This window comes from Rhyacophila brunnea, unplaced genomic scaffold (genome assembly GCF_057557595.1).
Source record: "Rhyacophila brunnea isolate RB1 unplaced genomic scaffold, BYU_Rbru_1.0 scaffold_7, whole genome shotgun sequence".
NCBI classification, from domain to species: domain Eukaryota; kingdom Metazoa; phylum Arthropoda; class Insecta; order Trichoptera; family Rhyacophilidae; genus Rhyacophila; species Rhyacophila brunnea.
In genome coordinates this window covers 23,265,404-23,289,911 of record NW_028233339.1, presented here as the reverse complement: position 1 = coordinate 23,289,911, position 24,508 = coordinate 23,265,404, and the positions used below count along the sequence as shown (strand labels likewise).

The 24,508-nt window shown below is 33.9% G+C and overlaps 1 protein-coding gene across 7 annotated transcripts in view; it reads left to right on the top strand.

Moving 5' to 3' along the window:
* Positions 1–22,232, top strand: part of LOC147064644 (adenylate cyclase type 1-like) — a 495,388-nt gene extending 473,156 nt beyond the window's left edge. For 3 of the 7 annotated variants that reach the window (XM_085957482.1, XM_085957481.1, XM_085957480.1), the window contains 10 exons: positions 4,115–4,291; positions 7,416–7,601; positions 8,585–8,863; positions 10,336–10,595; positions 10,810–11,050; positions 13,611–13,772; positions 15,061–15,274; positions 16,885–18,610; positions 19,653–19,737; positions 20,303–22,232. In XM_085957482.1, the coding sequence (XP_085813608.1) occupies positions 4,115–4,291; positions 7,416–7,601; positions 8,585–8,863; positions 10,336–10,595; positions 10,810–11,050; positions 13,611–13,772; positions 15,061–15,274; positions 16,885–18,610; positions 19,653–19,737; positions 20,303–20,725 (3,753 nt within the window). In that variant the 3' untranslated portion in view covers positions 20,726–22,232. The remainder of the gene's footprint in view (positions 1–4,114; positions 4,292–7,415; positions 7,602–8,584; positions 8,864–10,335; positions 10,596–10,809; positions 11,051–13,610; positions 13,773–15,060; positions 15,275–16,884; positions 18,611–19,652; positions 19,738–20,302) is intronic. The other 4 variants (XM_085957484.1, XM_085957483.1, XM_085957486.1 and 1 more) reach the window with 4 other exon arrangements.
* The last annotated feature ends 2,276 nt before the right edge of the window (positions 22,233–24,508 follow it).

The following is a 24,508-nucleotide window of genomic DNA, read 5'->3' as shown; positions in this document are numbered from 1 at the left end:
AATTTCAGCATCAAAACTAATGACTACATTCTTAATATTAGAACCAACATTTCCAAATTTAGCAATAGTAACGAACACGGTACAAATATACAGATATACTGGATTCCAGCACATAAAGGAATTAATGGCAATGAAATTGCGGATCAATTGGCAAAAAAATCTGTAAAATACCCATCAGAAAATATAAGAATTCCATACACAGATTTTAAAGCCCAGTTTAAACAAACAATGAGCGAAAACAACGGTAAATATTTAGAAAATCTTGGGAAAGAAAAGGGAACACACTACTATCAATACTTTTATAGTAGATCTCCTAAAACTTGGTTTAGTAAACATTGTAAAATAAAGCGAGATGTAATAGTGACAATAGCTAGAAGCAGGTCAGGGCATTACAGTCTCAACGAATCATTGTACAAAATTAAAGTGGTAGATAGCCCTCAGTGCCAGTGTGGACATCCCACTCAAGATCTTAACCACATTGTCTGGCAATGTGATGCCTATGACCAGGAGAGAGAAGTGTTATTGAATAAGTTGGGGAAATGCAGGTTATACCCTCCTTTTACGATTAATTCGTTCCTGGCAAAACCAAATATTTCAGTTATGAAAATTGTACATGAATTTCTCCAAAAATGTAACGTAAATGTCTAGTGTATAGTGTAACAAAAATGTAATTCTGTATCATTAATAATGTAACTATTTATGCCTGTCGTTAAAAAAAAAAAAAAAAAATGTATGTATACTTTTGTAAACCATTGTAAAGCAGAATAGCCTTCCATTCAGAGAAGAGCTCAATTGCTTCCAAATAAAGAAAAAAAAAAAAGAAAAAAAAAAAAAAGGATTTCAAGTTATACACATTTATATTTTTTATAAAAATCGATATTTTTTAAAATAGATATAAAAAATATTAAAACTATGAATTTGTCAAAAATCGCTTAGGTGATGCTTAGAAAACTTAATAAACTAAAGTTTAATAATAAATATGACACTAAAATATATGTAATAATAGGGTGCGGACCGATAAAACAAATTCACATTTTATTACATTTTTTACAATTGTAAGTTTGTCTTTGACTTAAAATAAAAAATATTTTTATTTTTAATGTTTTCAGATACAAATTTATTCATTAATACAGTTGAAATTGTAAATTATCAAAAAAATGTCTCAAATTGCAAGCTTCGTATTTTTCCGCTAGGTGCCTCTTTAAAAAAGGCTCAGTGAAGACTTCGCCTTAATGCCATAATTTAAGATATTTTATAGAGAAGAATATATTTTTACTTAATCTATTGTGGTTTGCTTTAGGCAGAGTGATTGATTTTTAAAAACTAACTATATCATCTGCAATAATTTGTATTCTCAGTTCAATGAAAACAAATAGTTATGACTGACAAAGTTTAGTGTGTACTATATATTTATGTTGGATTTCCGCAGCTTACCTTCACTCTTCACCACTGGTATTATATATTATAGCCCCCCCCCCCCCCCCATTCTCTTATGCTACATTTTGTGTACCACTAGTATGTGTCAAGCAGAATATAGAAGTCAAACAGTAATTCTACTATGTACTTATATTACAAGCAATATGATATTGAAATTATTAGACAATAGAATAAGAAATTGACAGCCATATTGGGTTATGTCACATAAAAAGGAGAACTCTAATGCTATCTCTGTAGATAATTTATTGTCAATATAATTAAATCTTTATTATATTCAAGTTGAAAACTTACTTCCCCGCTATATTTTTCTAGTTTTAAGTGATTAAATTAAACGTAATAATCAAATGCAGGTTATCCTACTACACTTTTGAATTTCACATTTATAACAATTTCATAATAATGTCAGCAATGGGAACTAAACTGAAAATAGCACATCAAATAAAGTCTAGGAATACCTATCTCAATTTTATATACCTACCCATTTAGGCTATTCATGACAATGCAACAGATGTTGAAAATCCACATACAATGTAGAAACCCTCGCACCAATTTATTGTTAAACAAAACAATTAATATCAATTTTTCCCTTCCCACTTTCGATCATGCAGATTTTTGTATTTTTAAATAATTGATAGAAGACTACCATACTATTGTAAACATTTATTTACTTATTATGTTAATTACGACCGTTGGAATTATCGGTCCATTATGAATTCGCACCCGGGGAATAATAGTGACACAACTCAAAAAACTTGTTTTTGCAGGAGAGTAGTTTGAATATTTTATTTTGGTACGTTAAATCAGTTTTTTTTTTTAAATTTACTTTATTATAGCGTGAAGTTGGCACACTTGAGTCATCTCATTTTGAATGTTGTCCGCAATAATAATGCCACAATGATCATTGGGCCACTATTTCTGCTTAAATTCAAGTAAAGCCTTATAATAATATGATAATGACAAAAATGCTTTTAAGGCCACCATTATATTTTTAAGAATTATGCCGTTATTTGTGCGGATAGAAATGATATCTTGGAACATTTCTGCATACTTAACTCAAAAATGACAAATTTGGACTTGTGCCACTATTATTCCCCGCGTGCGAATATGATTAACCAACACCTCTATCACTCAGATCAAGGAAACAGATATGTTTTGCAAAGTGAAATAATTTTTATATTAAGCGAACACAGTTTTAAAAAGAGAAAAAGAGGACCAACAGCCAGATAAAATTTCGTAGTAAATTTATAAAGAGTTTACTAAAACTGCTACAATTTTTTTATTATAAATGTTTAACTTAAATTAAGTTAATTTATTTTAAACTTGTATAGATATTGAAACATGTCAATTTATATTATCTATAATAAAAAATAAAACAATTTTACCTAAAACTAACGGCGCCAAATTGACGATTGTCTAGAATCACTTGGTCAACAGCGGTGTCAAATTGGCGGCGATTGTATCCAATGGGTAAAAGGTTTTAATTCGTTTTTTTTTTATAAGAATAGAAAATGCAAAATTCGAAATTTCCTACAGCTTAGGCCCGCTAAGATGATTTCATTATAACTAAATTAGGCATATATTTTTATGCGATTATTCTAAAATGTATTTATTGGTGCAAATTCTATTTCCACCAATAAATACACTAAACTTGTAATGAAAGAAATCTCATATTCGTATTTAAAAAATAAACTCAATGAATGTAATTCCGAGAACATCCTTGCACCCTGGCCAGCGAAAAATAAGTTTAATTTTATATTGGACGTCATGCACTCAACATAGTTGGCGAAGAAGATTATGATTTTATGTCTGTGTGTGGCCAGTTGCAATATTTGAGATAGTATTAGATAAAAAAGCCCTCAAAACAATTGCAAATTCCACAAAAATGGAAAGCTGAATAACAATTTCCAATATTATAATATAAAATGTGATTGCTTAGAAGTATGATAGGAAAAATATTTTTTGACAATCAGTATCTGTATTTTATTTTAATTTGTATAAAGCTAGCCTTTCTATCTTGGCGATAATGACTTGCGACATTGGCAGGTCTCACAAACACCAATCCGATAGATTTCAATATGACTCAGTTCAAGATGGGCGACCTTGGCGTAGGACACATCGGGTGTACGCAACTGTCATTAGTGCTGTAGTGTCAACGTTGTTGCCTGATCGGTAACTTATTTTATTTGTATTCACTCTCTTATGAAAATGACAAAAAATGAATTGAACCAACACATTTTCGACAATTTGTTTGAATTTAATAAATAAGTAGCAAGACACAATATATGGAAAGATATTGTTTGAAATTATTGTTCCACTCTTTTTGTACAAGTACTACAATATCAAATCATTCTCCTCCTTTTATTGTAGTAAATTTTGTAGAACAATTTCTAAATATGTTACAGTGACTACTGCATGATGACAATAATTAATAACAGACATCAGGTCATTGCAAACGGTTGGTCGTATATAGCGAACTGATGCAAAAGGCTCGCCATTGCATGCCTCTATCGCATGTTGTGATTCCCAAATTTGGAAGGCTACCTTTTTAGAGTATTTTAGCAGATTTTGGAAGAGAGGGCTTCATGTACGATATTTGGTTATCGGGCTGGAAGAAATGTAGGTTGTATGTATGTAATGAGTAAAAGACAGGATCAGTGAGCGTGGGTGAATGTGGTAGGTGCTGGACTTGCAGAGAGCCCTGCACGCGGAGCCGGGCAGCGCGGAGGCGGTGCTGGCGGTCCGGGGCGCGGCGTGCGGGCGGGACGTGAGTCTCCTCGCCCCCCTCAACACCTTCGACACCTTCGACGCCACCATTGCACAATCATCGTCCACACTTTACTTTCAGACAAAAAACGTATTTGACGACTTTTTAACGATTTTTTTTGTTTTTTATTTTTTTCACGTTTTGGTTTTTTGTTCACGTCGCGGTTCAGCTCATTTACGGCAACACATCAAATAAAACAACACATTTGTTTCACTTGATTCACTTCTATCACAGTTAGTCAAATATAGACTTTTATGTAAAATTTTAATAGGTAAAAATAAATTGAAATTGAATTAAAATATATAAATGGGTAATTTAGCTGCATATTTTTTTTATTTAACATTATTGAATTACCTACGACAAAACGGTGTAAAACCCAAGCTACACTAACAGATTCTCATGCCGATCATCTATTACGATTGTCCTCATCCCCCCCGATGGTCTGTGCCGAGCACCGTTCACTGGAGTCAAGGCCAAAATAGAATTGTTCCTATTTATCGTTTACGACTACCAATCAAAAATCGGTGACAATTGGGTTAACGAATATCTTATTTTCTCGGTAATCGTTGATCTAACTATCACCGATCATCGATTGAGTTATGCGCAAAAAATATGCATTATTCTATTTTGGTCATGACTCTATGGAACGTCGAAAGTGACATTTCACAATCGGGCCAGATGAGCACCTTGAGAGTCTACTGGTGTAATTTGAGCTTTAGGGACGTTTTGGCTAAAATAATCCATATAATAAATTAAACAAAATATGTAGTAAATAAAGATACCTACTATATTAATAAAAAGACATTAAAAAGCGAATGATTTAAAGGGATATAATTATTGTGAATACAATATTTAGAAATGGTTAACTATTGTTTTATCTGATGTTTTGTTGTGATTGGATTGAATCAGCATTTAATAATCTGTCAGTTAAGTTAATTCGTTCTTTTTGTGTGGGATGGTTTTCGTTTTTCACTCTCGATTACAGAACCTCTCGTATTCTCTATGGCTTCCATGTAATCTTTGTTGGACGGTCTCCTTAAGACGCAAAAAAATTCACCTCTATGCCTACAGATGGTGTTTCTCTTGAATTCTTACACAGATCATACTGAACTTACACAACTCGATTTCAAGTATACTGCATCACTTTCATCACTATTGCTTTGTGCATATTTTAACACTACTTCAGATGTATTTCACAAACAAAATTATTTTAAGGTTCCTCTTCCTCATAACTATATTATTATAAAACTATAATTTCTTTCTATAAAATTTTTAATTTCAAAATACACACAATAACGTCATGTCTCTCGTCCTCCTGAGAATGTATCTATATGCCTATTTGGCAAATGTATTCAACAGAATAAAGAAAATATGTCACATTGTGTATAATAAAATGACAAAAAATTAAGGTATCTACACAAATTAATATAATATATACATCAATATTTTATTAATTTTATTATGTTAAACGTTAATTATACTAATGTATTATAATATTATACTACAGACTATATATTATTATAAAACTATAATTTCTTTCTATAAAATTTTTAATTTCAAAATACACACAATAACGTCATGTCTCTCGTCCTCCTGAGAATGTATCTATATGCCTATTTGGCAAATGTATTCAACAGAATAAAGAAAATATGTCACATTGTGTATAATAAAATGACAAAAAATTAAGGTATCTACACAAATTAATATAATATATACATCAATATTTTATTAATTTTATTATGTTAAACGTTAATTATACTAATGTATTATAATATTATACTACAGACTATCATTGAATATAGATTTTAAAAAAGAATTATTTACCTATAATGGTTTTACATTAACAAATCGATATTTTTTGATTTTCAAAAAGAAGTTTTGTAGTTTTCCATAATAATGTATTTTATTAAGCTTTGCTTCGGAAAATTGAATAATCCGTCTAATTGTGGATCATCATACATTTGAATTTATGCATTATTGTTTAAAATTATTTATTTTTTTACCATATTTCTTTTTGAAATTTTGTTTTTATATTTTATTTGACTCTTCAACTACTTGACTATGAATGATTCATTCATTTTCCTATACATTTAATTATCCTTCTGCTTTTTTTACCATTATGTATCAGCTTTTAACTTTCATTCATTATTTCATTGCTTGTTGTACCGTCCTCTTACGTCTCTTACTCAGTAAGTATATTTCATTCTTTATTTTGATAATGGCAAAAAACCTCTAAAATCGAGAGACGTTTTGAATGTTTACAGCTTTATATGATATCTAATTTTGATTGAAATAAAATATTTAAATTTGTCTATATTAATAAAAATATTTTATAACATAATTTTATCTTTAATGTTTGCTGTAAATGTGGCAAATTGAATTGTAACAGAAAACAATTTCTTATATCATTTACATTTTTTACTTAACTAAATAATGTGTCTCTGGTTTTGTCAAATCAAATCTATTTTCTCTTTGGAAAGTGTCAACATTTTTATTTTGTGTTGTAGTTTTTATTCATTCTTTTCTGCACAAAACTCATAAGCATATTATTTAGTAAACTCTGTTTTATTTTGTATCGCTTGTAAAATTTTGTTAACTTCTTTAACTTATTGGACTCTAGGCATGACAGGCAAGCATGCCAACGTTACAAAAATAATATTAATAAAAATAATTGGCTGCGCATGGTTTAAAATAATATATTTATTACTGTGGTGGTATTTCTAACAAATAACTTTGTGATTGTTCACTAACAATTTATTTTTTATTATTTTTGGTTTCATTCACAATTAAATTATTAACAGCATGTGTTAACACATTAGCAGCCGCTTTTAGTACTTTGTAAATTTCATTTGACAGCTTGTCACAAACGGTCTTCATCGCCGGGCCGATCTTTCGCAATCGAAACTTTTCAATTATTATTGCTGACCATTTGTTTTTAGGATATCCTTTTGCTTCATGTTCTCGATCATACAAATTGCACTTTATTATTTCATAGCATGTTTTATGAATACTTATATATTTTATTTACTTATATTTCAAATAAATTCAGTTATGTTTTAGTATTAATTGAAATTAAATTAGTTTAATAATTGACTTACTCTGATATAAATATATGTATTTTTAATGAAATACTTAGCTCTTTTTTTTGTTTCTGTATATAATTAATAATTATTCTAAACGGCGCCTTTTAACGTTTGTTACAATTGTGTTACAGAATAAAGTAACAGAAAAATTTAAAAGGCCATTGAAGAAAAGGCATTCGTCGGTTTATCACCAACCTTCGAACAGGGTCAACAAATATCTGGCACAAGCCATCGAGGCGAGGAGTGTCGACCGGGAAAAATCTACTCACGTCAACTTGGCTACGTTATGCTTCAAAGATTCAAACAAAGAGGCTCAGGTATTTAATGTTTTATCATCTTCTTCTTCGTTGTATCGTCTCATAGAAGGCGGAATATCATTATATTATCAGTTCTCCCCAAAAGGGTTTTTAAGTCACAGTTGACAGACTATAATTGAGGTTCCAGGTAGAAGATGGGTGTAAGTGCCAAATTATGTTTTATATTATGTACAAAGCGTATTGGTATGTTTATATTTTGGCAGTACCTGCAATCATCAGATTGAAATGATTTTTGATCACATGGTAAACAACGAATCTAGAATTCTAAAACCTGTCCTAATTTTATGTAAGCCCTTCTTCGATGATTTATTAATATATCGTCACTGTACAGGCCAATTGGCGTAACCCTCAAATATCAAATTGTTCAGGAAGTTGAAAAAAAACTATGGGCATTGGATTTACTTATTATAAATTGAGAATTTTCTTTTATTGAAGCCGAACAGTAGTTAACTGAAATTATGCATTGAACTGCAACACTGCAACAAAAATTAATGGAGATGTGTATTGTTTGAGACTTTCACGGTTGTTTTTGATTTCGATTGGTTTTTGGGTTGTCATCGTGTGTTTTTCCTTCTTCTTTTCAGTGCTCATTACAGAGGAGGAAAAACACACTGTGACAACTCAAAAACCAATTACAAAATGACGTATAATAAGTGAGGTATTTTAAGATACCACTCATTATAAAACACAAGAGCGCTTCAATTAAATTGATATACCATTAAGTTAAATATTAACCTTGACTCTCCTCAATATAAATTTTGATTTATTTTTCTATATAAGTATATATTATTAATTATACAGCAGGTGAAAGGTCCAACAGGTTGACATACTGAATAAATTACAAGAACAGTTTTGTAATGTATATTGCAGAAGCCTTAAACAAATTATGAGTGAAAGCTTTTACAGGTATATTAACACAATACATATTCTTTTTAGCTGCAAGATTTACACAACTTAAATGGTATATAAACTTCTGTTTCTAGTACCATGCGGACGTGGACGGAGGCTGGGTGGGTTCGTTAGCATGCGGCCTGGTGGTGTTGGTGTCAGTAGGTTTATTGCAAGCCGCCGTGTTACCGCGCACCACCATCCTCCTGTTGCTGTTCCTGACAGCATTCGCATGGCTTTCCGTTGTGCTGATGCTCCTATTGGCCGTGCGTCTGCGTTGGATTCTCTGGGACATGTCCAGATCCTTTCCATTGCGCCACGCCGTCACAGCATTCACCATCGTGCTTATCTACACCGTGGCACAAGTCAATGTGGTAATTACAATTACTATTACCAATGCTCGGTTATACGGGTTTGAATCCTGCCCAGCATCGTATTTTTTTCAAATATGATTTTTTCTAGTGGGTATATCTGAGGTGTTTTCAAGTTATGTATGTTCAATATAATATGGAATGTCACATTCTCAAAAATCTTGTGAATTATTCGTAGAATAAAAGAAATGGTTTATTAATTTTGAAATGAATACCAATAATTTTATAAATTCTAAAGATGTTGTGAATAAATATTGACTCAGCGTCAAAAATAGTTACCATTTTTGCTCCTAAGCAGATACCCGTATTCTCCACGAAGTGGAGATTGTATTTACAGACTTATTACGAAGAATAATTATTAGCTACGGAACCGACCCATTGGGTTCTTGCTCTGGTTCAAACACACATCGTTTGTGGCGAGACACAGGATTCAAATCTGGCGTCTAATTCAAAGAGCTCTACCAATACTTTGTTTTTAGCAAAATAAGATTTTCGGGTTATCAATTAAGGCAATAAGTACACAATTTCAACGATTGTCAAACACTCGATTAACACAGGCTACAAATTTGACTATGAGATGAAGATCTAGGGCCGCAATAAGGGATATTTTTCACGATTAGCTTAGGAAGCCATCAACATTCACAGGCATCCTGGAAATATAAATAGGGACAATGGGCTACATTTAAAAACCTCATGGCTTACGGCATTTTCAGTAAAATCTAATATCTCTGGTTGTCACAACTGATGCAGTACACTATCACCCCCTTTTTTACTCTAAGCGACATTTATTATAGCTTCTGAAATGAGCCCGAAACATAGAGGAAAGAAGGAGTAAACACAATGGTGATAACCCAATAATGTAGTTATTGTTTGAATTTTCGTAAATATATTTTTTTTGGAAGAAGTGGATACCTAATCGTTAGAATATCAGCCATTATGAAAACTATTTTTTTGATTGTAATTATGATATTTTGCCAAAGAGCTTTCCCAAGACGTGAACATTTTTTTCCATAAATCAAAGATTACAAATCATCCTCCATGTCTTTACTTTGAAACCCATTGAAGTCAAATTTAAAATTACCATCGGACAGAATTATTTTTTTAGTAAATTGTACAAAGTAAAATTTGCCACATCTTTTTTACTATATTATATTTCATTTTTGTATACCTAGTTATTGAAGCATTACAATTTTGATTTGTTTTTCAAAATATGTAGATAATTTTGTATGGTTTTGGGAATTACGTATATTAAAAAATATATTTTTTATTTTTCAAAAGGAAATTATCATGTTCAATCCTAAGAGGATTATATAGGCCTCCACAGATTGGAGGATGTATTAACAAAATTTTTGTTTTTATGAGAAATGGATGTTAGCCACTTGTTCAACCTATTAGGTTCATACATCACACTTCACTGGCCATCGTTTTGGACCCCAAATATCTTGTAGTAATATGATGATATTTGATCATTTCAGTTCACTTGTCGACGAGTCGAGGCATGCGGTGAGCAAAACACGACTGTGGTGGACCAGCACTCGTGGTCTGACCACCGCGCCTGCCCCATCCCACTTTACATCTCACTGTCGTGCTGCCTTTCGCTGCTGGGTGTGGCCGTCTTCCTGCGCCTGCCCATCATCCTTAAGGGATCACTCCTCGGGGTCATGACCACCGGATATCTCCTGCTCATGCAAGGGACCCACAATCATCTCTTTGATTGTTACGATAAGATTATGGGGTAATCATTATATATGTTCGCATTATGTTTATTTCTAATTTTATTATGAAATAATTCATTCATTCACACAGCGGCAGTTTATCAATGACAAAAGAAATGCCATGGTTAAAAAAACAGTAATACAAAATACACATGATGTGATAATCTTTTTATCGTATTGTCACATACTGTGATGACAGATATACTTTATACAATTATAATTATTATTCCTCAGCTCCATAGTACCATCGGGAGTATTATCCTGTGTAGAAGTGGTAGCACTGGCGTTAGCCGTGCTTCTGCACGCGAGACAAGTGGAATGGACGGCGCGGCTGGACTTCCTCTGGCAGGCGCAGGCCAGAGAAGAGAAACGAGAAATGGACGCCCTGCAAAGCAGCAATAAAAGAATTCTATTCAATCTGCTACCCGCACACGTGGCGACACATTTCCTGGACAATCAGTTCCGTACTAATATGGTTAGTATTTTATCTAAAAAAATATGATTTCGAATCATATATGGTATGTGCATTAGGGTATCCAATCCTGGGATTATAGGTTCAATAAATCGAACAGAATCTCATGATCCGGAATTCAGGGATTGTATACCCTAATTCACATATCATCGTTGCATAGGTAGTAACTTCAACCAAAAGAGAAAAAACTGAATATTTTTTTAATATACGTCAGCATAAAATAATCATAATATGTATCTATATTATTTTATCGCGAGATTGTACCTGTACATCAATTCTCTGATTAAGCTATGACATAATAATATGTTTCAGATGGTCCTCGACTTTCGTACATAATTTTTTCCTGAAAATGTATAGGAATGTTGAATGTACAAAAGTAGAGCAATGTAATAAAAAAACATCAAAAAGTGTAGGTATTTTTAAATATTTTGGACAGTAGGAAATAAATTCATTTGCAGCATCTTTATCTGCAGTGGGAGCTTCTCCAGTGAGTTAAAGATTATGTAAAGAATACCTCAGTATAAATTTGTCGACCGAGCCTTTACTTGCTTAAAATTTCATGTTAGAATCTTCTTTTAAACGAGTCTTCCAATCTTCATGCAAACTAAGAACCTTAGCTTGAATAATTGAAAAACTCAGAGAGTGGAATCTTTTTGATGTTGATCATCAATCCATAACTAAGCCGCGTCTTATTTTCATCTTTGACCGTAAGAACGGTCGATGGAAGCAAAAGATTCACCGCTTTCAGAACGCATTTATTTCCATATTTATCTCGATCGTATGAAGTTTACGAGTTCTTAATTTCTTTTGTTCCGTTTCAGCACTGCAGTTTCTCCGTTCCTCAATCACGTATATAAATTTATAAAGGCGAAATATTTACGCATACATTAATAAATAAACTGGCAAAACACAACCCATCGGCACGCGTCCTATCGCAAGACTCTGTTTATTCAAGAACATGACAATTTTTGCATTATCGACCTAAAATCTAAATTTTTAGAAATGTCAGACATAGCGAATTGTATGAAAGTGGAATCTACGAAAGTCGAGAACCGTCTGTATATTGCATACATAATATTGAATATTACAGCATTTATTCTTTTTCAACCTATTTTAATTCTTAATTTGTAGTAATAATGAAATACTTAACGTCAATTTTAATTTTTTTTTTTAACAAGTGATATATTTAACAATGTTTTATTTTTCATAAACTGCATTATAATTATGTCCCAATGAAAAAAAACAATTAGATAATTAATATTGCAATGCAAATGCTAAAGCTTTAATTTTATCCTAGAACCATGTAGATAGATACCATTCATTACTATACTAGTTAAATTTATACAAGTAATATGTAAATGCTTCCCAAATTCAATTGTTGTTATAAAAAATTGTTTTTCTACATAATATTAATATTACATAGGTACCTATGTATAATTATTTTGTAGGCTCTTTTTCCTTTTTCTAGTAAGAATGTAGATACATACAAGTGGTATAGCTTAACAGTGTAACTTACCTACATAGAATGGTTGCAATTCACACAATACATATTCAAATGTAAGCTTTATTGAGAAATATATTGTCATGTTTTGATCCTTGGTTATATTATTATGAAGTTTTATCACAGATTGATAATGCTTTATTAAGCAAAATTTATCTTGATTGTCATATTAAAAAATTGTGGAATCAATATTATTATATAATTTTTTATGTAATTGGTTATGTTCTTTATGTTTTTTGTTTTGTTTTGTTTTTAATGTTTTTAATATTATGTGGGACTAATCAACAGGACTTCTATGTCCAGAACTATAAAGAAATGTTTTATTTACAATATTATAATATCTAACACACATTTATTTGATATTCAAATATTTGCTTAAATGTAAATAAAACATTTTATTGTTTTGACCATTCAGTCATGAATGACGAAAAACAGGAAAATAAAAATTTCATACCAATTTTTTTGTGATTAACATCCATCCTCGCTATGTTTACAATACTTTTTATGTTAATAACCTCTTTACCTCACACCACCATTTAGGTTATCACGGTGTCCTGATGAGTATTTTTTTTTTTAATAATACTTATTTATAAATGCATCCATCTTATTATCATTATACAAACCGTCGCTTGCTTGCTGAGATCCATTTGGTAATTGATTAAGTATCTATTTATGCATCACTTGATGACGAGTAAAATTTCCATTTAGTAATCCATTCACTATAATAATTAGTTGGCCATAATCATCCGTAATAACCTTCATTATTTCATTCTGGGAACCATTTTACTCAATCAGACTTATTAGAGAATGACAATTCCCTAATGTCATGTGGGTAATTTATGGTGGTGTCGGTGCAGGCGTGCGCGGGCTGATCACCCGCACGTTCGGAAGACCGAAAGGTTATTCTGTCGCCTGCGTATTGTATTTTAGAGTAATATTTGTTACGTAATTTAATTTTCCTAGTTTCATCGCCATTTTGTGACTAAAGCCCTGTAGGTTAGGCTCGGTGCATGCTCATTGGGTGTTTTCTTGTTTTGTCTGCGGTGTACTGTACTCGTACAGAACACATTGTCACAGGACCTGTACCATCAGTCGTATAGCCGCGTCGGCGTCGTCTTCGCTTCCATCACCAACTACCACGAGTTCTACATGGAACTGGATGGGAACAACCAGGGTATGGAGTGCCTCAGGCTGCTAAATGAAATTATCGCTGATTTCGATGAGGTTGGTAATGCACTCATCATATTTTGAATGGATGCAAAGTATCAGGCATCATTATCATCACAATATGTATTTGCTTATCTATAAAAGTATTCATCAAGGTTATAAAAGACTACCAAATTAACCCGATTTCCAAATTTTAGTCTCATATTTAACAACATGTTTCATCCTATGCAGTAGGTAACAATAAAATGCTATGTCAAATTTGTAAAAAACTATAATTTAAAACTAAAATAATACATATTTTAATATAACATCAGTGAAAATTTAGTTAAATTGTTTTTCCGTTTTTCACCATCGCAGTCTGATTGAAAGAAATCACTAAAGCCAGAGACAGACTGTCATCATGTCACGTGAACTCATATGCTCTTGGAAGAGAGAAAGCTACTTACAACTGAATAAATTAGAAATAAAACGGGTTTGTTTTTATTTATTTTATCAATTTTTCGCCTGAAGAAAAGACACGATTTAAAATATTATAAAAATGTATGACATATTCATCATGATAATCAAACAATACATGATTGTATATATAACTTCATGTTCTTTGACTTTTTCAATTAAAATCTTGTCCATTTTCAACCATAAACAGAACCAAATCAATAAAAACAAGGATACGTGAGGGTGATTCAAGTTGAAAATGTGTAAATTTACAAAAAAATAAAAACATTCTATCATGCATGAGGTTGGTGATGTCATGTGAATTCAGTGTGGTTCTAATACATTTAAATGCCAAGTAAAACGACACTGCACGCTGAGAGTTTATGTGAACTCACTTGAGCTCACCTGACGTGATAACAATCTACCTGAGAGTCTAAACTCATTTTTAATATAATACACATACACAGATTATTGAGCAATTAAATACTATGTCTAGTGAAAGAAATCATTATTAATAATACAATCATTTTTTTTTTATTAATGACTTGATTTTTCAGATATTAGAATTTTATCTAAAAAAAAGTTTGTACATAGCTGGTTTATTTTATGTTTTTTCACATTTTTATTATTGTGTAACAATTCTCAACTAATAAATCCATTCGAACATTTGAATCTGAATTAATATTATTTTTTATAACTGCAGTGTGTATTTTTTTTGGGGTTTATCATTAAAACAGCTAAATTACATCCATACGTGAGTCATAAAAAATGCTAACATTAAAATATTATATTACATGCTCATGGGATTATTTAAATCTGCATTATTGATGAAAAAATAATTACTGATTATTTCATGATTGCATAATAATAATTATAAAGTTACATACTGAGTTTGTGAAATTGATTACAGTTATTAGGAGAGGAGAGATTTTGTGCCATAGACAAAATAAAGACTGTCGGCTCGACTTACATGGCGGCCGTAGGATTAATGCCCGAGCGGCGCATGACTGATGAACCTACTTCAAAAAAATATTTAGCCACTCTCATTGAGTTCGTATTCGCGATGCGTGACAAACTCAAGGATATCAATGAAAACTCTTACAATAATTTCATGCTACGAGTTGGTAAGTACCCACCTAGTCTGTTTTTAAATCAATGTTCAACCTATTTTGTGAATTTCTTTCTAGTAGGTATACGTTTTATAACTTTGCACTTTTTTTTCCATTTTTTACTACACTGATATGCCTCTTTGCCTGATAACTTTAGATAAAATTAGATCATTAGATCAATAATGTAGCACTATAAATAAATAAATTAATAATATAATGCAGTGGTTTCCAAACTTTACGTTACTACGCCTCCTTTTTTAAAAAATCTAATCTTGGCGGCTCCCCACCCCTTTATTACATTAAATACATCTTTACACAAAGTGCTATTTTCTACTAAACGGGCTCGATATATGGATTTCATTGCATCTAATGCAGAAAATTCCGTTTCGCATTAATATGATGTTACGAACGCTAGCAGTACCTACTTGCATTGCTTTTCTTGACAAAGTATTACATTATTCTTCAGTTCGATTCATCCAAAATTGTTTTTGGTTTTTGTTTCCATATACTTAGCCATTTTTATTAGTCAGGAAATATACTATAAATAATTATAAAAATTCTACATGTGAATTATCATAAAATTGTATCTCACAGACACATATATTATAAAATGTTAAAATTCTGCAACCGAAACAGCGCTGCAGGCGACTTTTTTATTGAATTTGTGGTGTGTTTATCTCACTTAACTGGTCGATCCGCAACGCCGGGCCCCCAGGCTGGAGCCCTATCAGCCCCCCTCTTGTAGGGGCCATGCACAATAGTATAGAAATGAGGTGGTATAATAAAATTAGTCTCCATATCTTCATACAGGTTTGTAAACAACCTAACTTTTATAGGACTGTTTTTTATGTAGTTTATAACTAGCTGCCGTTTTATAAACTATGCACTTGCAAACTGCAAACCTGTGGCTACATTATTGTGTTAAACTTTTCGCGCCTCCCCAGTTTGGAAATCGCTGATATAATGTATGTAAAAAAAATATTTTTAGAATATATTACATCATTTTCATCCTAGAGCCGGAGTGCAAAGTTATGAATCAAATATTCTACATACACACTTATGTGTTTTACATGCGTTTGCGACATACATTTACGCTTGAGTCAAATGGAGTGAAATGCTTCATCTTTTCGAATTTTTAGATAATTTTTCATCCATATTGGTCGCCAGTATTTTTCATGTCTTTTTCTCAACTTTTTCATCTCTTAAACATACTAATATAGCAACATCAGTTGCGTCCATTTCAACCTCACATCCACATTGGTGAAATATTGAAAACTATTTAACACACAGGTGTAGACAGTTTGAGACATTCGTCCAACGGATTCAATCTAACTAGAGTAGTTACTTGGTGTTGAAAAGCAGAACTGAAAATGTAGATGAAAGTTCATAAGTATGGACATAGAATATAGTCTGTCTCAGCTGTATTTGGTTTTAATTACCTCTTGAGATATAAATTGATTTAATTGAAAATTCAATAAATAATCAATGTCGTATATATTAATAAAATATTTTTTGAACCCAAGCTTTCATAAAGGCCTTCTTGGTGAAATGGCTACATCAGTAGTTTATTTCAGTAAAGTAACAGACCTTTTAGTAGAAATCTGATTATTTAAATTTAATTTTAGGAATAAATGTCGGACCAGTAGTTGCTGGGGTAATAGGAGCCAGAAAGCCACAATATGACATCTGGGGCAACACGGTCAACGTGGCATCCCGAATGGACTCAACGGGCCTTCCCAATCACACACAAGTGACAGAAGAAGTCTACCAAGTACTGAAAGACATGCCTTACCAATTCTCTTGTCGGGGGAAAGTCAAAGTCAAGGGCAAGGGGGAAATGACTACCTTCTTCCTCACCGACAGACTCCCGCACAATGGCGTCAATCAGAACCAGACTCCACCCCCGGGAGCGTCTAATCCCTATGGCGGGGTGGTCACCCCTTTGGCGGCGCTCCCGAACCCTGGAAGGCGAACCGCCCCACCACCAAGGATGCCCTCCTTGAGGGAGACCCCCGCCCCTCCCAACGGGAACGGAAATGGAAATGGCCACGGGGAGAGTGATCCTCTTCTACCTGTTGGGCCGAAGCCGATTGGACTCAACGGCAATAACAAGGGGAGCAGAAATCGAAAAAATGGCAGTAAAAAATGCGTTATCGAGGAGGAGCCTCAGCCTCCCCCGTTGCCACCGCACCAACCGTCCGCCTGCTACGCAGCCCCTCGCTGGCCTCCCCCTCCACGGGCTCTTGTCCCGCCCTGGCCCAGGCCTCAGCCGAGGCCTCCACCCCCAAGGGCTCCCTCTTCCCCCGCCAGACGGCGAGCCAAGCCGCGTGCACTCGCTCGTCACCGATCCTCCGAGAGCCTGCCCGGAGCCGCTTCTCGCAGCCCCCGAATCCACTCGTCCGCCGACGAGCTGAGCTCACTCACCCGATCTCCCAGCATCAGCTCATCGGATGAGAGCTATTCGAGGACCACGGATGCATCCCCGTCGCCGCCGAGGGCTTCCCTGGCCGCTCCCCTGCCAGCTCCATGGCTCTACCCCGCGGGCATCCTGGTGGACCCTGCTGGCCCCACCCCCAACCGAGGCGACAGCTGTGCCAGCTTCGAGTATATTGGTCGTCAAACCAAAGCCCCTAATGTCAACGGAAATGGGAACGATCGACTCCGGCAGAAAGCTGCCAAGCAGAAGTGCTCTCCTGGTGATGACCGATCACACAACGGTGGAACCATCACGTCCGGCCGCGATGATGATTCATCTTTGAGAGCAAACTCCGGAGAACCCTCTTCCAAGAGGGATGGCTGCAGCCAAACCGACAAGAAGGATGTAGTGACTGCTCTCCAACCGCAGCGGATCCCATCCTACTCCAGTTCCGGGGGCAACAGCCGCCTCTCCCCGATGACATCTGCCAATGTCAAAATATTGAACCATGAAACAAGAGAGAGCTACGCCAAGAAGAGTCCCCTTGACGTTGCTTGCGTTCCGCCCTTCGAACGAGAGATTCAAAAATTGCTGGATGACCAAAATTTATTAAAAAATAACCCTCCAAAACCTGAAAGGAAAGAGCTTCGTCTGGACCTTGATCCCTTGAGAAACTGCAACAACAACAGCAGCCCGATGCACGCCGTCGGTCTAGCAGCCATCACAGAGGTGGCCCGCCAGCAGGACGAGATGACCAGTCCCCGCAGAAACGGATCCTGTAACGGCTCTCTGATCGGACAAGTCTGTCAGATGTCGGTGAACGGGTCGGTCAACTCACCTATGAGACCTAACTCAGAGTTTCCCGGCGTTCTTCCTACAGACGTCGTCGTCACTCTGCCATCGCCCGATAACACCCTCAACAATGTTCAGAGAAGGTATGTCGTGTCTAAAATAAGTACTATATCTCTTTTTGTGTTACCAAGTATAAAGGTTAAACATCCCTGGCACCAGTGGCGAAGACTATACTAGGCGATTATTTAAAGCCTACCTTCTTGACAATGACCTAAAGACATTTCAATGGTAAAAAATGGCAGCCTGTGATTTCCAAAATTCTTTAGTGCACTCAAAAACTTTTTTAAACGGCAATTTGAAACAAAAATTTATAGGAAGTCGTTTATCACAAGAAAGGGAGATATATTATCATTAAAATTATTTTACATTAACTTCAAACAGTCAACACAGGGTTACATGTCAATCGTACGTATTACATTTCACCGTAGCAAAGTTCGCTGTGAGCTTTCTTATCGGAAAGAGAATATACTATAGCACCAAGATGAAAAAATTATGCATTCTTTGTGGAGCATTCATTGCAGACAATAATATTCCTTCAAGAATGAAAATCTAACCTAACCTAACTTAACCTAACCTAAACTAACAAATAATTCATTATATCGGCTATTTTCAAAATTTGTTTGCCGCTGGCTTCCTGTAAACCGACAAGAACCGTGTTTTATTTAGACATGAATATTATCTCAGTGTTATACGACCCAATGAGGTTGGACGGTCTTTAACCCTTTCGCTGCTGAAGAGATAATGAGATTTTAATTGCCCCCTTTAAAATGCACGTTAATTACATCGATCGGCCGCCTGGTCATTACGCGCCGTGTGCGTCTTCCGCGTCCAAAGTATTAATATAGGACCATATATTACAGATATAACATTTCACGTTGAAGTGTGATACGGTGAACTGCAGACGTACATATTTCCAGACACGTCAATAGAGATATACTGACTTGATTTAGAACTCTAAAATATTTTAGCCAAAATGTGACTGATACGGCTGTTTTTTTTTTCACATGGCGTTCAGCATACATTTTATTGCTGTATACTATAATACAATAATTTATCGATGATTCTGGTGGGTTATAAATACAAATGGACCCATTAAGTGATATTTTCACATTTTTTGTTTTTCAGTTACTCATGCGACAAGACTGACAACGAATCTTCAAATGAAATTATCGAAGACCGACATTCCCGCGTTCGCAACCAGAGAAATCAGGTAATTCAACCTAACCTACGCTAACTTCTCACATTGAGTGGATTTAAAATTCATTTACTCATTTATTTATTAAGATTTTCGAAAAGTTTGCCTACGAATTAAAAATAGTATCAAAACATATTTTCGTAGAGATTTATTATATTATGTAATTTTTATCGATCTAAATTAATATCCTTACATGGCAGAGTAAGTTTGGCAACTAACTATATTAGGTATACAGTGGAACCCCGATCTACCGTTCCCTCATAAATCGTTTTTCCGCATGGATCGTTCATTTTTGAAAGATCCGCCCCGCCAAACACCCATAAGAACAATGTTAAATAATCCCGCATTAACCGTTCCCCGATTTATCGTTTTCCTCGATATATCGTCTAAATATTATGGTCCCGTCACATATATTATCCCGATTGACCGTTTTTGTTGAATATTTTTCATTTCGCTGTCGTAAGTTTTTTTTTTTTTTTAAATTATATATCCCGCATTTATCGGTTTTTTTTAAGGTCCCTTGGAAATCGTAGAATTGAGGTTTCACTGTATTGTGAATAAAAGTTATTATTTAATTTAGGACCATGCTGGAGGTCTGACAGAACGAGCGATATTTGGAGAAAGCCAATCGGAATGGAGTTCATCGTGTTCAGAAGGCGAAGCGGATAATGGCCCCGCAGAGAGCACCGGCTATATCACAGACGACCCCGCCCTCGAAAACGTGTCCATGCTCAACGAAGCCGGCTTGACTGACGCCGAAGGCGCCCTCAGCGATGTCAATTCGTGTTATTTCGACCGCGAAGATGCCAGCGTTTCATCTAGAGCGTCCTCTCGTCTCTTGGACTCCGAAGCTCTCGTGTCGCTAGAATCGCTGAGTGGCGTCTACGACTCAGACGAACCGGCCAACCGTTACCTGGCCAACATCCGCACGATGAGCGAATCCATAACCAGAAATTTCGGCCAACCGAATCATAACACGACAGACGGCGACAGTGACGCATAGTCGTGCGTCATCCGCCGCCCTCACCGATGTACACCGTATTATGTTACCACCGCTTCAGGACATCGCAGAATCGAGCGGAACTTGATGAATTAATACTGTATCATAGATAGATATAATTTAAACTAACATATTTACCAGCAGAGGTTACGGTCGGCACGCTGTAATATTTTTGATCGCCGAATCCGCCGCCGTAACGTGAAGCAAATTAGATACCATGCTGGGCTGTTATACAGTTGAAGTGAGGTTACTTAAGTAGAGAATATATTAATTCTAAGAATTAAAAAAGCCAAGCATTTTAATTATTGATATTTAACATAGATAGTGTCATCTACTGACTGAAGGAGTGCACTGAATATTGGAATCTTACTTATTGGTGTAATTTTTATTGAATATGTGAATGAATTCTCTGAATTGGTGTGTTCTAGCTTCCATTTTGATTAGCTGACTTCTAGATACCCTTTGGTCTTTATCGAAAATCTGTAGATCGACTTCGAGTAAACATAAAAAAAATTGAAACATTATCCGATATTCGCAAAGTCAGTATGCAATCAGTGCTGTATCACGTACATCTATTTCATAACTAAGAACAGTGTGGCCTAACATCCATAAAACACACGGGTTAATTCTTTATTTTAAGTATTTTTACTGTAATTAGTATGAATTCCAAAAGCAATATACTCTGCGGCGATCCAATTTGGGCTCTAATGTTCATGAGTGGATAATAAAAGTTATGTTGTCACTCTTTGGTTGAACCAATTGAAACGAAGCAGTGTCATGACATATACAATGTAATTAATTACATAAGTCAATGAAAATCGTGGCTATTTTTAGAAATCCAAGTATGTTTAGTTAATTTTTACAGCGCGGATTGTGCAAATGACGCGTGCCGAACGAAATATAATTTGTCATAAAAATCCAACATGCGTCCATTTAATGTTATGTTTATTATTATATTACTAATAATAATAGTATATTCATTGACATGTTTTCTTTTTTAAGTACATACGTAAAGTTTTTTAGTCATCTTTACACGATTTAAGAATATTTTCATCCGACGCCATGACAAAACAAATCGACGTGCAGACACCTCGACAGTCGGTCTCCGATTGGTGACTAGTGAGAAATTTCGTCGCACCTACTGTTAAAAACTATTTGCCGTTTCACTAAAGTACGCTCTTAATATTATTTAATTATTAAACTCAGTTTTTTGAGTACCTACAAATAATGGAAAAGGGACTTTCTTATATCATTGTGAAATATGTATGAATATATTTTATTATATATGTACCTGATGTAATTATGCCATCTTAAGAATGATACAGCACTGACGGTGACATGGTAGTCAGTGATTCCCAACTGTTTAGCTTGATGTAACCCATGAAATATTTTGTAATTTCTCAAGTATACATATTTCATTTGACAGAGAAAAAAAAATCACTTTATGTCTGGCTTACCATTAATTGGTGTTAACATTCAAAAAACCTTAATCATTTAATTTATGTCACTGAATCGCAAAAAAGAAAAAATAGTTATGAAGAAGTAAGCTTAAACTTTTTTCGCAAAACCTCGCGGAACCCCGGCGTGAGTTCTTGGAATCCTAGTTGGGAATCACTGCAGTAGACAGTATCTATAGTAGTGATATTATTTCCCGGGAAATGTAACAAAACGGCATGAAGATACTTAATGAAAATATAGGGAATATACAGTGATCTCTACAATTATAAGGTGCTTTAGATTTAACTTGTTATTATTGGGAACGACACAGATAGTGTGTTTTACGAAGACGCTTGATACTCGATCATTTCTAGCGATAAACTGAACAGAATCATATTTTGGCAACGCTCTACAGATACTTTAGTAAACTTTATTCCAGCCATTTCTCAATGTCAACGTCTTTTGAACGATCTTGACACTTAATTCATTGTAAATAATTATCTATCATAAAATATAGTCAATTATAAAATATTTCTCTTTTAATCATATTTTAAATGGATCAAACACACACACACACACATGTCTGGTTAAACATACCACCTGTAAAATATTTTGTATTTAGGGACGTATATAAAAAAAAAACTGTAAAATATATTTTTTCTTGTAAATCATAAGGCGGATCGACGGGTATGAGAATTTTGTATGCATACAAGATTATTGAAATATTAATAATGTGTATGAATATATTTCAATGTGTAAATATCCAAGGATAATTAAATTAATGGACATTCTTTAGATCTTGGATCAAAATGTGATTGCAAATCGATGAAAAAAAATGTATTTATTTTTTAATTACTTTTAGCAAATTTCAACTGAGATGCCAGATTTAATTGAATCCTTGATATATTAATTAATGATCTATGTTACATTCTCACAGTATTTTTTAAAGATCAAATAATTTTTTGGAGAGTACTTTTATGACACCCCTAAAAATTAAACATTTAATACACATTTTTAAATTACTGTTTTTATTTTGATTTTACATTAATTCATTATGTTAAAATTTTTTTGTGATGGTCACCTTAATACATCACTTAAATTTTATCCCCATAATCTGTAAAATGGCGTATACTTAATAAAAATAAATTTAAAGGCCTTTCAAATTTGCAGTTATTTTTTCAAATTATTGAGGTCATCAGTCTATCCTATATAAACTAGAGTCAACCAGTCATCAAACAAATAACAAAAAAAAATAATATAGGTTTGGGACTAAGAAATGAAAATGGAAACCATAATTTTTTTTGCGGTGCGGTGTGAGCACTAAATGAGTTAAATTATTTTTTTATTCAAACAAATACACAAAATTTAAGTATTTAAAAAGTCTTGCAAATACGTAATTATAAAAAGCCTCAGAGAACCATAATAACAATTTTAAAATACTACAAAATAACTTTGCTCGAATGGGATTTAAATACACATCTTTCGCTGTGTAAGTAAGTGCTATTCACCAATTAAGCTGAACAACTCAAATGTCTTTCTTGCAAGTAATAGTATTCTAGGATACTTAAGTACTTAGCGATTGGTTGCGAGCAGTCGTCCAGTTAGCGGAAGATGTGTGTTAGAACCCAGTCGAAGATTTATTTAATAGGTATATGGAAATTGATAGAAAGGTTTTCCAAAATAGTTTTATATCTGGCTGAATTTTTACTATTTTGTCATGTCATTTTAGGTAATTCACCCATAAATATACTGTCGCAACTAAGGACAACCTTAATAATTAACTGTAACAATAAAATGCAATGGTATTTCGAGTAAGGATTCTGCAACACCAGACTTATACGAACACACTCTGGGTGACCCTAACATAGATCATTGATTATTCACTATGAGGATTTTATTTTGGGACGATTTTAATTTACGTATTATTGTTTTGTTTCATTTCTGTATATTTTATATGTACGTTTACCGAACAGTATTGGAATTATAATTATACATTATGTGTACCGAATTTATTTTGCTGTGTTCTAGTAATTTGCAAAGAACTTACGCATGTATTATTTTTTTGTTTGAAATTTGTGCGGCTGTTATTGGCACACCGTTTTAATTATTAGAGTTAGTATGTTTAAGTTATTGCATATATATATATAGCGTTTAATTAGTTAGGGTAGATGAGGCCGACAGTAGTGGCCGTCGTATGTTTTGTAAAATGAACTATATTTATTTTGTTTGTGATAGATTCTACCTTTAGTGAGCTCGCTTTTCTACATACTCAATTTTTCGTAAATGTATTTGCATTCAATTTATTATGTGTTACTGTCAAATTTATAAATTTACTCTTTATTTATTAAA